The 15,229-nt window shown below is 50.7% G+C and overlaps 2 protein-coding genes across 2 annotated transcripts; both read right to left on the reverse strand.

The window, feature by feature from the left end:
- Window positions 1–9,543: 9,543 nt before the first annotated feature.
- Window positions 9,544–10,980, reverse strand: LOC122366888 (skin secretory protein xP2-like). The gene is made up of 2 exons (XM_043339541.1): window positions 10,742–10,980; window positions 9,544–9,877 (listed from the first exon to the last, which is right to left on the reverse strand). The coding sequence occupies exons 1-2, from the start codon at window positions 10,978–10,980 to the stop codon at window positions 9,544–9,546; spliced, it is 573 nt and encodes a 190-aa protein (XP_043195476.1).
- An 834-nt stretch (window positions 10,981–11,814) lies between these two features.
- LOC122366889 lies at window positions 11,815–12,687 on the reverse strand. Its single transcript, XM_043339542.1, has one exon. The coding sequence runs from the start codon at window positions 12,685–12,687 to the stop codon at window positions 11,815–11,817; it is 873 nt and encodes a 290-aa protein (XP_043195477.1).
- Window positions 12,688–15,229: the final 2,542 nt, after the last annotated feature.

Raw genomic sequence — 15,229 nt, forward strand, 5'->3', positions numbered from 1 at the left:
AATGCATTTGCATGTGCCACAGTTGGGGTGCTGCTGCACGTGCGCACGTGCAGGGGTCGATTCCAGATCTCGAGAACGGCTGGACCGATTGCGCTCAAATTTGGTACGCGGTTAGGGACCGGTTAGTAGGGTGCCGTGCAAAAGTCAGTTGTGACCCAATTTGCACGTGCGCACGTGCAGGGTGCCGCTTCCAGATCTCGAAAACGGCTGGGCCGATTGTGCTCAAATTTGGCACATCGCTAGAGACCGGTTAGTAGGGTGCTGTGCACAAGTCAGTTGGAGGTACCCCTCGAGATTTCGCACGTGCAAGGCCCACCCTCTCGCTCGCTCCGTTAGTCGCCCCAAAAGGCGTTATACTGGTTATCATGTCCTGAACAGATAGAAATATGAACAGTCCTATACCACACTGAACGAGGCCGGTGTAAGTACATTTTCAAGACCGAGGTCCTTACTGGATTTTGAATGAAGCCAAAGGCCAAGTTAAAAAATTAGTGAGGACTGAGGTCTTGAAAATTATCACCGCCCGAGTTTGGTAAGTGTTTTACTGTATGCCAACTATAAGTTAAAGGTAGACTATGACCTTGTTCCACAAAATCTGAGTTAGGACCATTTTCTGATAAAACACAACAAATTATTATGTAAATTAAAACCATTTTACTCCAATCAGTACCTAACCGCCAATAACTCATCTTGAGGCCTGTTTCACTAAAAACTTGCAATTACAAGTGTTTGAACGTTACAGTTCATAAGTATTTTTACAAACCAGTAAAACGCCTTTTAGGGCGACAAACGGAGCGAGCGAGAGGGTGGGACTTGCACGTGCAAAATTGTGAGGGGGTACCTCCAACTGACTTGTGCACGGCACCCTACTAACCGGTATCTAGCAGTGTGCCAAATTTGAGCGCAATCGGCCCAGCCGTTCTCGAGATTTGGAAGCGGCACCATGCACGTGCGCACGTGCAAGTTGGGCCCCAACTTACTCTTGCACGGCACCCTACTAACCGGTCCCTAACCGGTTACCAAATTTGAGCGCAATCGGTCCAGCCGTTCTCAAGATCTGGAATCGACCCCTGCACGTGCGCACGTGCAGTTGCACCCCAACTGTGGAACATGAAAATGCATTGCCTAGTGGGTGCCTGTCTACATGCAAAGTTTCAGCGCAATCGGCCCAGTAACTACCGATATATTGCAATTGTTACAAAACTGAAACCTCTTCGTTTTGCACGTGGCACGTGCATAAGGGGTCACCGACATGCATCGAAAATAGTCCAATACTTGGTAGACGGAATCAAGCTACCCTACAAAAATTACCGCAAGTAAATCGGCCCAGCGGTTGCTGAGTCTCTCAGCAGCGTCAGAGTCTCTAAGCATCTCAAAAGCGTGACGGCCGGGCCGGGCCGCTCATACTGAGATTTTTCCGTTATATGAAAAGACTTCGCTCGTTTCGCTCGCTCCGTAACTATGTAAAATCAGATGTCACTAAACTTCACCACCACTTCCGATAACAAAAGTTTGTAAATAAGCTTGTAGACAGAAAAATTGTTTTCATTCAAGAACTATAGCATAAGTATGTAACTGTTATCGATGTTGCATCTTTTTATCACATTATGTCTAGTTTTAATGTCAGCAATTACTCATTTAAATTATAAATAATGATGCTGTTGCAAAATAATATAAATGATTGTTTACAATATCTTATTATTGAAAGAAATTAGCATGCAAAACATTTGACAGCAGAAAACTGTTAGATGCAATGATGGCGCGCGAATGACAAAACATGACGATATCTAAATATTGAATATCTTGCTTCATAGGGAATGTGCTAAGTAAAAACAAGCATAAAACGACTCAGCATAGCATATTTGCTCGAAATGCTCCATTGTTTTGAATTATTACACAAACAGTAACAGAATTCCAAACGTCAGGACCACTGGAATTTCAGGTTTGTAATTACAACGTTTTCTTTCAAGATTCTGGTCTCTGTGAAACATAAAGTTTTGCGATTTCGATGTTTTTTCACAAATTTGTTCTTTGTAAAAAAAAAGTAAAATGTAAACCCAAAATTCATGCTCGGAGGTTTCGTGAGATCGAAATATCAAATGTTGGTAATTATTTCTTGAAAACTCAAGTTTTTTCTTTGTAATTACACACTTTATTTGTTAGTGAAACAGGCCTTTAAAGTCACGTAAGCGGTGAGCGCTGAAAATGACCGTTGAGCAAGCATTTATATCACTTTTTGGTACTTAAATGAAATTCTCTGAAACGAGCGTATTCCTGACCTTTGAGCTACATCACGTCTAGTTAACCCTCGCCGGCCGAGGGGGGGGGGAGCGAGTGCCGCCCCCCCCCCATAGGGTTTTTTCGGGATAGCTCCGAACACGCCGAAGATAGAGAGCTGAAACTTGGCATACCTGACCTTTGATTCAAGCCGGATCTTTTGACACCAACCGCATTTTCGGGTCAGGTCAGGTCACTGACCTATGACGTCATAAGTGAACCTCTGCACGGTCCTCAGATGTCGCAACTTCGCAACGCCGTCACTGCCAGAGGAGCTTTCACAGGGAAATGAAACTTGCAGGAACTAGTATCCATGAGAAGTCCCACAACTTGTATATCTCGGATTTTTCCTAAAGGTCATATGAGGTCAGGTCATTTTCGTGACCTCACCATTATAAGTAAATGGGGAAAAACGAAAACTGCTATTCTGGCGGCGGGAACGATCTCCAACTATCTCAAGCACACAGAATCGTGATTTCATGCACTCCTTGCAAGGTTCCATGCGTCACTTTTGCAATGTTGACCTTGCGTGACGTCATTTATGACGTCATTAGGGTCATATTAGTTTTTCGTCAATAACTTCCGATCAAATTGAGCTAGCGAGTCGGGAAAGCCACCAATGGACTCAAGAAGACCTGCCGAATCGAATGATATGCGATATGACCTCCTTCGACCAACTCCGTGACCTGGGGGCGCTGACCTGACCGTGACCTGAGGTCAACACCCTAAGTTGACCTCACCCAAACAAAAAGTATATCATTCGACGCGCCTGAGCAAGGCGAACACGATGCTGCCAAAATCGCGGCTCTGCGGCCGTTTTTTGCGAAGTTATTCACCAAAAACCGAACCGTACCTTGGGGCACTTGACCTGACCTCAGAGGTCACCGGTTGACCTAGGACCTTAAAATCGGGTATCAATCTCTGCGGCTTGAAACGGCGCACACGCTCGTTTTTTCCGCGACGCGCTAGCTCCACCAGGGGCGAAACGGCGAGGGGGGGGGTCGTACCCGCCCCCCCCCCCCCTCGGCCGGCGCGTATGTAGAAAACCAATAGGTCCGGCGAGGGTTAATTACCAGTCGTCTAAAGTGCCTACAAATGATGTTCCTTGTTAGGAAGTGTTTTATGCCTAAATTTACGCAATTATTTCCCTTTTTAAGAATGTCCTGCCATACGCGGCTATTTTAGTAGCAACGACTCAATTTTGAATCGGTTCCGCCGACTGCACAATCATAGAAGATGGATAGGTACAGCACTTTCGCAGCATAACTGAAAACAAGTGCAATACTGTCATCAAACTTTTAATAACATGGTTCGGCAAACCTAAGGTGTTTTGGAAATAGAGATGATTGCATTTTTCGCTTGAAGCTGTAAGTCTGGCATACTGAATTTCGTAGTCGCGATCGAAAATTTCACCTCGTTTTCTGGCGCATGCCATTGCCGTTATATAGGTTATATGGCTGTTATATATCAATATTATTGCTGTTAACCCGGCAGTTGCTGGGGTATTTCGCCACCCACCGTTTGCTGGGGGGGGGGGGGGCGTTAAACGCCCCCAGCCGATAACTCGAGAACCAATAGGCGCAGCGAAACGCACGAGGCGGCAAACGAAAGAGCGCGACGAGACACTTCAGATGAGTATTTAAAAGTTGAATTTTGAGGTCACAGGTCGGGTCAAGGTCAGGTCAAACACCTGAAATCGGGCTTTCAGTAGCATGGACTTCAGGACTTCGCAATGGGCGCCTCTCGTCATAAACTCTGTCAAAACGGTGCACAATCCATCATATAGGGCCTACAAGAGTGTCAGCTCCATGTAGGGGTCAGTCAAGCATAGGTCAGGGTCAAGGTCAGGTCAACCGGGTAGGCACATATCCCAGAAAATCAAAACTGATATTCGCAGCCTGTGACACATGTTTTATAGGTAATTTGGGGCGTAGAACACGATGGAGACATTCATTTTATCATATGTGTACGTGTTTGGCTCAAAAAGTTCAATTTAAGATATGCATGTATCATGGTCGTGAAGTAGTCACGAAAAATTGCCAAGATTCAGTTCAAAATTATGGAAAATGCGGAACGATAATCAATAATCAAAGATAACCATTTGATTGATCATGGTATTGGCCATCTAATGGCGTTTACGGCATGTCTGTATGTCTGTTCTGTGATTTTATATGATTTTTTGAACATATGCCGTTTTTGGTCGAAAACTCAGAAATCATGACGTCACTAAAACCTCGATATCTCAAAAATTTTCCGATTGATTTTTTTGAAACTTTGTCACAATAAACTTCAATCAATTCCCTACAGGTACTCAAAATTTGGCGCGCCTGCGGCGCGCCGTTTTTATGCTATGGCCCGGCGAAAAAAGTGGGGGCGTTTAACGCCCCCCCCCAGCAACTCGCGGGTTAAGCCCTTTAGCCTCGCAAGGGGTGATAAACAAAAAACAAAGCGTCCTTATTTGTAACAAAAGCGCCATAAAATGCAACTTTTTAATAGAGAAGTACAAAGTACTTTCCATAGGTGCAACAAGTACCGCTTCTCTCTTGCTAAAAAAAATGCGATTTGACAAACGGAAATGTGTGTTTTTGATCATATTTTATCCCGCGCCGGGCCGGGGGGTGTTTGAACACCCCTGCTGCCGCCGTTTTTGGCACACCTGTTTGTGCATCTTTTCCGCACATGTTGTAAAAATTTCAGACCCAGGTCACCGAAGGTCAGGTCACCAGGTCACGCCAAGTGACCTCACCTCTGAAAAATAGGAATGCTCGTCATAGCTACACCAACTGAACGATTGCCTTGAAACTTTCAGCGATTGATAAGAGTAACAGTATCTATAAAACGTATATCTCGGAATTTTGATACCGGTGACCTAAGGTCAGGTCAATTTTGCGGACTCTCCATTTTAAGTCAATGGGAGAAAATTGAAAAGCGTCTGTTTTGCACGAACGCCATTCTAGACACTCTCAAACATCGAGATGCAGATAAAATTGACACACTGAACCGGAAAATGGCAACTGTGACCTCTCGTTATGTCCCCGAGGTCATCTCAGGTCACGAATAGTTTTTAACCGGTTTTCGCTAATAATTTCTGATAGAGGCATGCTAGAGCGATGAAAACGCCTTATAGATGTGTTTGGCTCGACGTTGCGGATCGACTGATATGCAACATGACCTTTTCCGGCCAAGTCATGACCTTAACCCTCACCCTGGCAGGGCATTTTTCATAACACGGCCTGGCAGGGGGGGGGGGTCGATGCGACCCCTCTCGCGATTGGCTCCTATGGCACCTAGAAACACCAAATTTGGTAGTAGGTGGGCCCCCTTGAGTTCTCGCTCCTGTGCAAATTTGGTTGCTCTAGGTCAACATTTAGGGGGGGGGTTGGGGGTTATAAATGTAAAAAATTTGCTAAAACAGGCCAAAAGTTTGTCGCTTATTATTTTTTATCTAATTAAGATAGAGCAAAAACAAAAGCACCAGTGAACTCAGCACGTCAAGGCGCGTCGCATGATATACTTGTTTGCTTGCTTAAGTGTACTTTCAAAGTTAAGCACGTCTTAAGTACATCTTAAGACTTAAGAATGGTCTAAATGCTTAATGTTGCATATCATTCGACTCGGCTGTTTAAGAGGAACAGAATGATGCCATTTTGAAAGCTTTATCTTTATTATGTGACAAATTATTGGCACAAACGTCATTTGACCTCAGTTGACCTCATTTGACCTGACCCATGGATAAGTATACCAAACAAAGAAGCACGAAGTGACATAATGTTAAGTACTGTGGTTTCAAAGCACAAAAGTGCTAGAACGAAGCGGATATCTCCAGTAGTTTCCGAATTGAATATTTTCCCATAGGCTTAATATTACGATGTAATGACCTCTAACCAGACATGTGCTTGGATCCGGGAAAATGGATCTGAGATCCGATCCCATGGATCCCGATCCGAGATCTATTCGGATCATAGATCCAACCCCTCAATTTTGTCGAGAGATCTACTGGGATCATAGATCTGACCCTTCCATTTTGTCGATAGATCCACTCGGATCATAGATCTGGCTCCCCAATTTTGTCGACAGATCCACTGGGATCATAGCTCATAGGTGCTCAAAATGTTTACAACTTTCTTGCATAAGAAGTTATGAATACCAAGGTATGGTTAGAAACAAACAATCTTATACAAAGGCCATATTAGTAAAGGGCATCCAGTTACATTATACAGAATATAAAATAAAGGAGGCTCATGACAGTCACAACTCACAGCTTAAGTGAATTGAGTGACGTGCAGATTGTTAACATAACAACAGAAAAGTTTGCATTAACAAATAGGTAGGTAAGTAATGACTAATGAACAATACATTACTAGCTACCACATCAACATCACAATTCATGATAGAATCTACATAAGACAATCTTGCATTAGACAACCATGAAGCTTTCCAGCTATCAATTGATTGATAAACAATAAAAGATGACATTGGCACCTGTGGCTTGGCTAGGTAAAGGTATCAATTGAAACAAATATTTGATATAATAAACTGAGATATAAACAAAAGTATCAGTCTTGGTCTGGGGAAGCGAAATATCAATTGTAATGGCCTTGGATATATACCGTGATGATTATTCAGTCTCTAAATAAGACTGGTGACGTCATTTCGAATAACTAATGAGCCAAGTGCTCTACCTTCAAGTATACCTAATGAAAATAAAAAAAATCAAACTGGAAATTCATAAATCTGGAAGTACTTCAAAGGGAAGTTCGTTTTTCTCCGCCTCACACAATTTTACGATACGGTTGTTCGTGAATATCATCTTTGTAGCGTTGAATTTAATGACGTCTCCGCAAGCTGAAATGGTATTACATGACTCTGAGCCGCGTGTATATCAAATGTGAGACAATGTATTAGTGCAAATGACTTTAAAAAAATTACAATATCTTACGTCATTAGTCCAAAGGGCTTACAACGAGGAACCTTCTGGAATCAATATGGCATGAGTCAAAATAAGCTTTTTCATTGGTCAAACGATAATGACGTAATAAAACATGTGAGCTGTGAATTTCGTTTGTCTTTTTTGGGAGGCCCTGGCACCGTCATGGCACAATGCCAAAAGTAATCTGAAGTAGTTGATGCCTCTTTTTGAACTTGAAATTTTATTATGAAAGTATTAGAAGTTGGTTGCTATTCTTACTAAATCAAAATTGTGTTGCGCGTACCAATAGCTGATACGAACATTCTGGATTGGGTTTTCTTACCTGGTAGAATTAGTGGATTGCTGGATTATTTTGAGCAAAACTGACTTATTAGGCTTCCAGGTGAGGTTTGATTTCCCAACATCTGTCAGTACTGTTTGTTCATTGAATTAAAGTGGCTGTAGCTTGTTAATAAGATTGTCATCAGTGCTGTCATGTAAAAGTTATAATTGGTCACACAAAGTTGCAATGTGGACATGTTCTTGGTTTATTTTAAATGTACCTACGTACAAATGTTTGGAAGTTGTAAAGCATGCATCACACTTCTTTTTGCAACCAAGGAGAGGCGCTACACCCAGAGATGCTTTATCAAACCAAACCAAACCAAACCTAACCTTACCTACAACCTAAAACCTAGCATCTAAAACCTACAACCTACAACCTAACCTACAGCACCTCTCCTTGGTTGTAATAACAAGTGTGACACCTGGTTTACTACAACCAAATGTTCTTGATTCAAAATCAAATTTATTGATAATAATGATTACAACTGGTGTTAACCATGCCCACAAGTGACAATTCACAATTGTATTGCACTGTAAGGTGTAAAATTTTGTAGGATGGTTCCATTGGCTACATCTTGTCGTGAGATCCATACAGATCATAGGTCCTCCACAAATTTTTGCCCGCCGGATCCACAGAGATCATAGATCCGACCCCTACATTTTGTCCAGAGATCCATTCAGATCATAGATCCGACCCCTGAATTTTGTCGTGAGATCCACTTGGATCATAGATCCGACCCCTCCATTTTGTCGAGAGATCCGCTGAGATCATAGATCCAGCTCTCGGATCCATGCACATGTCTGCCTCTAACTGACCTCAGGTAAGTGACATGAAAAAACGAACTATATGTTATACAACTCGGTGAACTTAGCACATCCTGAAAGTTTGAAGGAAATCAGTCCAAAACTGTGAGTGGCACAGGTGCATAAAGAAAATTGAAATTTGACCATTACCTTGTACCAGTTTTTCTGACCTGGTGACCTGACCCAAGGTCACCCGGACCTGAAATTTTGAGGTCATATGTAAAAAGGTTGTCTCATAGGCTGTGCAAAATTTGGCGGCGCTGCGCGCCGCCGTTTTAACGCTATCTTTGAAAAACCTTGGGGGGGGGGGGGGAGAGGTCGCAACGACCTGCCAGGGCGAGGGTTAACCTGAGGTCAAATTTTAAAGTTGACCTTTCAAGGTCAAATTATAGTTCATTCGAAGCAACTCGACGAGAGGAACACGATGCTGGCAAAAGAAATGTCGTGGCTCTTTTGAGTCAAAAGTTATTGCCGAAAAACACTTTTCGTAAAAACGGCTACTTTTGGAGTTTTTGCCCTCTGGGGGCTAAACCGTTGACCTGAGGTCAAATCTGGGGACATATTATCGAAAGAGCGTTAAAAGAGCTATCAAATGCGCTTTTCTGCGGCGCTGTAGCTCTATTGGTTCCCGAGTTAGCCATTGGCAGTTTCCAAAATGTTGAAATAGCCAACATTTTACCTTTGGTGACCTCTGGTGACCTGACTTTTGACCTGACCTAAAAAATGGCTAGAGTGTTTTCGTCCTGATTTTGGTCATTCTTTCGAATGCCACTTACCGCGTGTCGCTACGTTTTCCAGGAGCCGAGTTAGAAGGGGGGTGTTCAGACCCCCCCCCCCCGGCCCGGCGCGGAAGTCGCGGAGCACCGGCCCGGCGCGGGTTATAGAAGCTACAGTAAAAATAGCATAACGCTTCATTAATTTTTTCTTTAAGAAATAAGAAAGGTAATATTCTCTCTTTAATTTTCTAGCCCGAAGCTCAGAGCCGATTTTTCAACGAGGTCATCCCAAAATAAGGGCTGAGTGCAAACTGGCGTAACATTTTTGACCGTCGTGAGCTTGTTTACACCAGTTCACACCGCACCTCTCCGGCTAATGTGTTTGAACAGGCCAGGCATACAGTAAGTAGTATAGCAGTGTTTGCAGGGGGCCTCGGCACGATGGAGCAGCGCGCGCACCTGACCCTAAAGCCGGGCGCTGTGCCGCGGCGGCTACCACCGCGACCCGTACCGTGTGCGCTGCTGCCGCAAGTGGAGAACGATGGAGCCGGTGGGCGCCTGGACGCCAGCGGAGTGAGCAGCGGGCGCCAGGACGCCGGTGATGAGGGCGGGCGCCGGAGCCCGGAGGCAGGCGGGCGCCGGGGCGCCGGCAGGCTCCGGACCGATGAAGTCTGTGGGCGCCGGGATGCGGCTGGGCGCGGGCGCCGTGACACCTACGGAGGAGGCGGACGCCGGGTCGCTGGCGAGCGCCGGGACGCTGGCGGAAACAGCGGACGCCGGGACACGGCAGTCTGTGGGTACCGGGTCGCTGGCGAGCGCCGGGACGCTGGCGGGAACAGCGGACGCCGGGACACGGCAGTCTGCGGGTACCGGGTCGCTGGCGAGCGCTGGGACGCTGGGGGGCGCCGGCGCGCTGGTAGGCGGCGGGACGCCAGCGGCGCCGGGAGGTCAGGACGGCGGGACGCCAGCGGCGCCGGGAGGTCAGGCCGGCGGGACGCCAGCTGCGCCGGAAGGTCAGGCCGGCGGGACACAAGCGGCGCCGGGAGGTCAGGCCGGCGGGACGCCAGCGGCGCCGGGAGGTCAGGCCGGCGGGACGCCAGCGGCGCCGGGAGGTCAGGCCGGCGGGACGCCAGCGGCGCCGGGAGGTCAGGCCGGCGGGACGCCAGCTGCGCCGGAAGGTCAGGCCGGCGGGACACAAGCGGCGCCGGGAGGTCAGACAGGCGGAACGCCGGCGGCGCCGGGAGGTCAGGCCGGCGGGACGCCAGCGGCGCCGGGAGGTCAGACAGGCGGGACGCCATCGGCGCCGGGAGACCAGTCCGGTGGGACTGCGGCGGCGCCGGGAGCCGGGTCCGTCGGGACCGCGGCGGCGCTGGGAGCCGGGTCCGTTGGGACTGCGGCGGCGCCGGGAGCCGGATCCGTCGGGACGGTGGCGGCGCTGGGAGCCGGGTCCGTCGGGACTGCGGCGGCGCCGGGAGCCGGATCCGTCGGGACGGTGGCGGCGCTGGGAGCCGGGTCCGTTGGGACTGCGGCGGCGCCGGGAGCCGGATCCGTCGGGACGGTGGCGGCGCTAGGAGCCGGGTCCGTCGGGACTGCGGCGGCGCCGGGAGCGGAGGCTGCAGCGGCTCAGATCGGACTGATCCGACGGAGCAGGTCCGGAATCAGCGGGAGGCGGCCGCTGGGACGGTCATGCCGGCGGCGCTCGGCGAGGCCGGTGCTGGCGCCAGCGGTGGTGCGAGGACGGCCGTGCGGGTGTCGCCCGGCGGTGCCGGCGGGGTCTCTAGCGAAGGCGCTAGGACGGCTGTACCGGTGGCGCTCGGCGGGGTCGGTGCCGGCGCCAGCGGAGGCGACGGAGAAGACAGCCGAGCGGTGACAGTCCTCGGGAGCAGTCAGACAGTCACCGAGTGCAGCGGCGGCACAGCGGACTGGCATCGGAACGACCGTACTCGTACGGGCGGCGGAGCGGTTGCGAGCAGTGCCGATAGGGCAGGTGAGGTGCGCGGCGACGCAGCGGACCGGTATCGGGCTGGTCGCCCTCGTGCGAGCGGTGGAGAGACGGTGAGCGAGGCCGAAGGAACAGGTCGCGCGCGGTGGCGCTACTGACGGACCGCCGGCAGCGGTGAGCGGTGCTGGTGGGACCGGCGGCGCACGCGGTAGCAAGCCTAACGCTTCGCCGGGAGTGGTGAGCGGCGCCGGTGGGACAGGACATGGCGCGCGCGGCGGCGATTGTAAAGGACCGCCGGCAGAGGTGCGGCGGCGGTTGTCCGTGCGTCACTCTCAGCCACCGAGGAGGTGGATAACTGAGATGTGATCGGGTGGGAAAATACGTGATTTTACGGAGATGTGATCGGGCGGAAGGATCGAGCGGAAGAATATGTGATTCCGTGTGTCAATAGGTGCCATCGATAAGGTGGATAACAGATGTGATTGGCCAGGGAAAGTGTGGGTCAATTTGTACCGCCGAGAAGGGTGATGACTGATTAGTTATTATCGTTTGGAAGTACAGATTGATAAGCAGTGTAAGGGCAGACGTGCGCGACTCTAAAGTCAGTGAATTTGTAGTTATGTTCGTATCGCACGGATGTGAGCGATGTCAGTGATCGCACTAAAATAGGCGGCAGTGTTGACGCTGTAAGTGACCGGACTGGATTTGACTAGTTTCTGGTGGCTCGCAGGTTGAGTAAGTTATGTTTGATAGTTCGATGTTCGAACTCAAATCCAGGGGGGCAGGGTGTTGTATCGTGAGCCTGGCTACGCGTAGTTCAGTTAGCGACCGCCAGGTGGAAACCGGCACCTCCTCTTCTCGAGCGGTCCGCCGCGTCTGCTGTCTCGCCGACCGCCGTCTGCCGGGCCGGGCGGGCGAGACACTCCGCGCTGCTGCACCGCTCCTGCCGCCGGAGGGCGCGCCCTCTCCGGCGCCGAGTCCGCCCTGTACGTCGGACAGTCCCGCCGCCAGTGTCCCCGGCCTCCGCAGCCGAAGCACGAGCCCGGTCCCGGGCGCTCGGCCGGCCTGGCCGTCTCCGCCCGCCGCTGGCGTCTCACCACCTGGACTGCCTCCCCGTCCGTCGCAGCCGGCACCGGCGCCCCTGACAACCGAGTCGTCAGGTCCATGACGTCCCGGTGGGCGCGTGCCGTCCGCCGGACATCCTCCAGGTTGAGTTCGTCGCCCTTCAGTGCCGCTTCCCTCACCAGCTTCCGCTGCAGCTCGCCTCGGCTGCCCAGGACGCAGCGGTCTCGCAGCTCCCGGTTCACCTGCGCCGGCTCGTAGCCGCAGCGCAGGATTTGGGTCCGTAGCCTGGCCAGGAAGTCCTCCAGGCTTTCCTCCGGCTCCATTGTCATTCCTTGGAATTTCCCTCGTTCAGCCACGACGTTATTCCTTGGCACCAGGTACCGTACCAACTTCCTTTTTAGCCGGGTGAACTCGTCTTCCTCCGGTCCTTCTGCCTCCTCTTCCGGCAGGGAGTCGCTGACATCGGCTATGTCAGGCCCCACCAGGTGTAGCAGCACGGCGCACCGTCTGGTAGGCCCTTGGATGTCCATAGCGACCATGTAGCGCTCCAACGCTCGCAGCCATTTCTCGAAGTCCGTGCCTGCCCGGTACGGCCCCGCAGACACCAGCTGCATGCCCGTTGGATCCATCACGCTGCCGTGCTCTCACCAGCGCGTCGTTCCTCCGGCCGGCCCGCCGCCGCTCCACCGGTCGGCCCGCCGCCGCTCCACCGGTCGGCTCGCCGCCGCTCCACCGGTCGGCCCGCCGCCGCTCCACCGGTCGGCCCGCCGCCGCTCCACCGGTCGGCCCGCCGCCGCTCCCCGGTCGGCCCGCCGCCGCTCCACCGGTCGGCCCGCCGCCGCTCCACCGGTCGGCCCGCCGCCGCTCCACCGGTCGGCCCGCCGCCGCTCCACCGGTCGGCCCGCCGCCGCTCCACCGGTCGGCCCGCCGCCGCTCCACCGGTCGGCCCGCCGCCGCTCCACCGGTCGGCCCGCCGCCGCTCCACCGGTCGGCCCGCCGCCGCTTCACCGTCGGCTCGCTCCGGGCGTCACCGCTCACACCGGCCGGTCACCGCACACGCCGGTCGGCCACCGCTCACGCCGGTCGGCCACCGCTCACGCCGACCGTCACCGCTCACCGCGCCGCCTTGCGCCCGTCTTGGCGCTGCCGGCTGCGGTTTCCCGCGCTTTACTCGACGGGGGCGTCACGTGGTAGTGACGTCACACACACGTCACCGCGCGCGCATGCGCACTCGTCCCGAACCGCCCGGCCGCGCGCCAGCTTCCCGCCGAATTATCCGCTTGGGGACCAGGCACCTCAAACCGCATTGAGGCCCTCTCCGCCGCACCAATCGGCCAATCACACGCGCTGCCACAGCTGCGCGTCACCCCCGGCCGACCAATCAGCGTGCAGCACGCCGACGCATGCGCCACGCACACCACACTGCCGAGGCATCATGGCCGCCACAAATGGCGATCACATGGAAATCCTGCCACGACCACGGCCGCCGCGCGACAGGCAGACTACCAGCAGCAGCGCGAAGATAAAAATACTATTACTGAACGGCTCTGGGAAAGAAAAATGGAAACCTAAGTTAAGACCAAGGTTTCCATTTTTTTCTTCCAGTGCAAGTTCAGTAAGATCCCTATACGTCACTATAGTAAGTTCCCTATACGTCGTTTAAAGGAAACGTTCACTTTTAACATGGGTTTTGAACTGAAATAGCAGTTTTGTGGCTTGCGCTGAGACTAGCACAAATCATAAGCTTTTACGGCCCAATGATCACCCTAAGCAAAGATATTCAATTTTCCGTTCCAAAAAGACTGTCTTATGCAGGAATGTGCTGTCTTATAAAGGAATGCAGTCACGTTATCATCAGCCAATCAGCATGCTCCTTACAGCCAATGCAGCATGCGTAGGTTTGAATTACGCAATGTGATTGGTCAACGCGTAATAAGCTTCCGCGTCAAAACATCATTCTACATAGAATATAGTTCTTCCTATAATAAAACATAGAAAATAATTGTTTTTACAGAAAGGTTTTATTTTATTTTCTGATCATTTTGAGCATAAGAAATCATAAATCCATAGCAAAATACTAATTTCAGGAAAGTGAACTATTTCCTTTAACCGACGTATGGGAAATACTTGGGAAATACGCCAAAACTGTAGTTCGTTGACCTGCATTTTATTAAAAAATCACCAGAACTGTAGGTCATCAACCCGTGCCGGAAAACAGTGCAGGAAACATCACGTGCGATGTTTACCGCACGGCTTGGATAATGCTAAAAGGATATCTCGGCTTATGGGAATATATATTACTGAACGGCTCTGGGAAAGAAAAATGGAAACCGAGGTCTTTAAAAAATTGTAGGCACGAGGCGTAGCCGAGTGCCGGAGATTTTTTGAAGACCGAGGCATGGATGAGATAATAATGGATTGGTGTCTTCGCAGTTTTTGGCGACATTGAGCTCAGGCCTGCCATCTAGCGGGAGAATTATCGTAAGTTAGGAGCAAGCCGAGTGAACGCCGCTGATTAGCATTGTGAGACACGGGAGTGTGGTGTAGTAGCAGGCTTGATGTGCAATTTTTCAAAAGCTTATGTCTTAATATGTCAACAAAAGCGAAGAAATTAATAAATTTATGTGCAAGGTCAGTAATAATATAAGCGGTTCCCTGTTATTTCCTCTTTAAATCGTGAAACAGGGAGTTATTGGAGACTTCGCCACCACGTGTCGTTTTTGCTATTTTCCACATGAGTCTTTACTTGGCCTAAATCAAACAAATTGTTCGATCAAAGAACAAAACGAACTTAAGTACTAATCTATAAGCCTAATGAAAAAGTTAAACGGAATTGCTAACGTCATTGTCGCTCAATATGTCATTCAAGACGCTCTATGAAAAGGACCCAACCAGTGCTGCGTAGTCGATGAAATTTCAGTGACTTTGGCTCCAACTCCAATTCCGGTATCCAAATATCGACTCCGACTCCTCCGGGCAGAACTGTCGATTCACAGACTCCGACTCTGACTCCAACTCTGCAGCCCTGGTAAGTCTGTGGAGTCGATGACTTTTCGGTGACGTTCGACTCACACTCCGACTACAGCTTTAAAAAATCAAGCGACCCTCGAGTCGGAACAGAACCGCTGGCTCTGACTACAACTCCGCAGCCCTGGCCCAAGATAGCGGCCT

Source organism: Amphibalanus amphitrite, unplaced genomic scaffold (genome assembly GCF_019059575.1).
Source record: "Amphibalanus amphitrite isolate SeventyFive unplaced genomic scaffold, NRLGWU_Aamphi_draft 000837F_arrow, whole genome shotgun sequence".
NCBI lineage: Eukaryota > Metazoa > Arthropoda > Thecostraca > Balanomorpha > Balanidae > Amphibalanus > Amphibalanus amphitrite.

Excerpts from the sequence above, each read along its gene's own strand:
- LOC122366888 (XM_043339541.1), bottom strand. The coding sequence starts at position 10,980 with ATGCCAGTCCGCTGTGCCGCCGCTGCACTCGGTGACTGTCTGACTGCT. Across the intron at positions 9,878-10,741 it reads GGCCTCGCCGAGCGCCGCCG|CGTCCCGGCGCTCGCCAGCG; the intron begins GCATGACCGTCC and ends TGTTCCCGCCAG.
- LOC122366889 (XM_043339542.1), bottom strand. The coding sequence starts at position 12,687 with ATGGATCCAACGGGCATGCAGCTGGTGTCTGCGGGGCCGTACCGGGCA.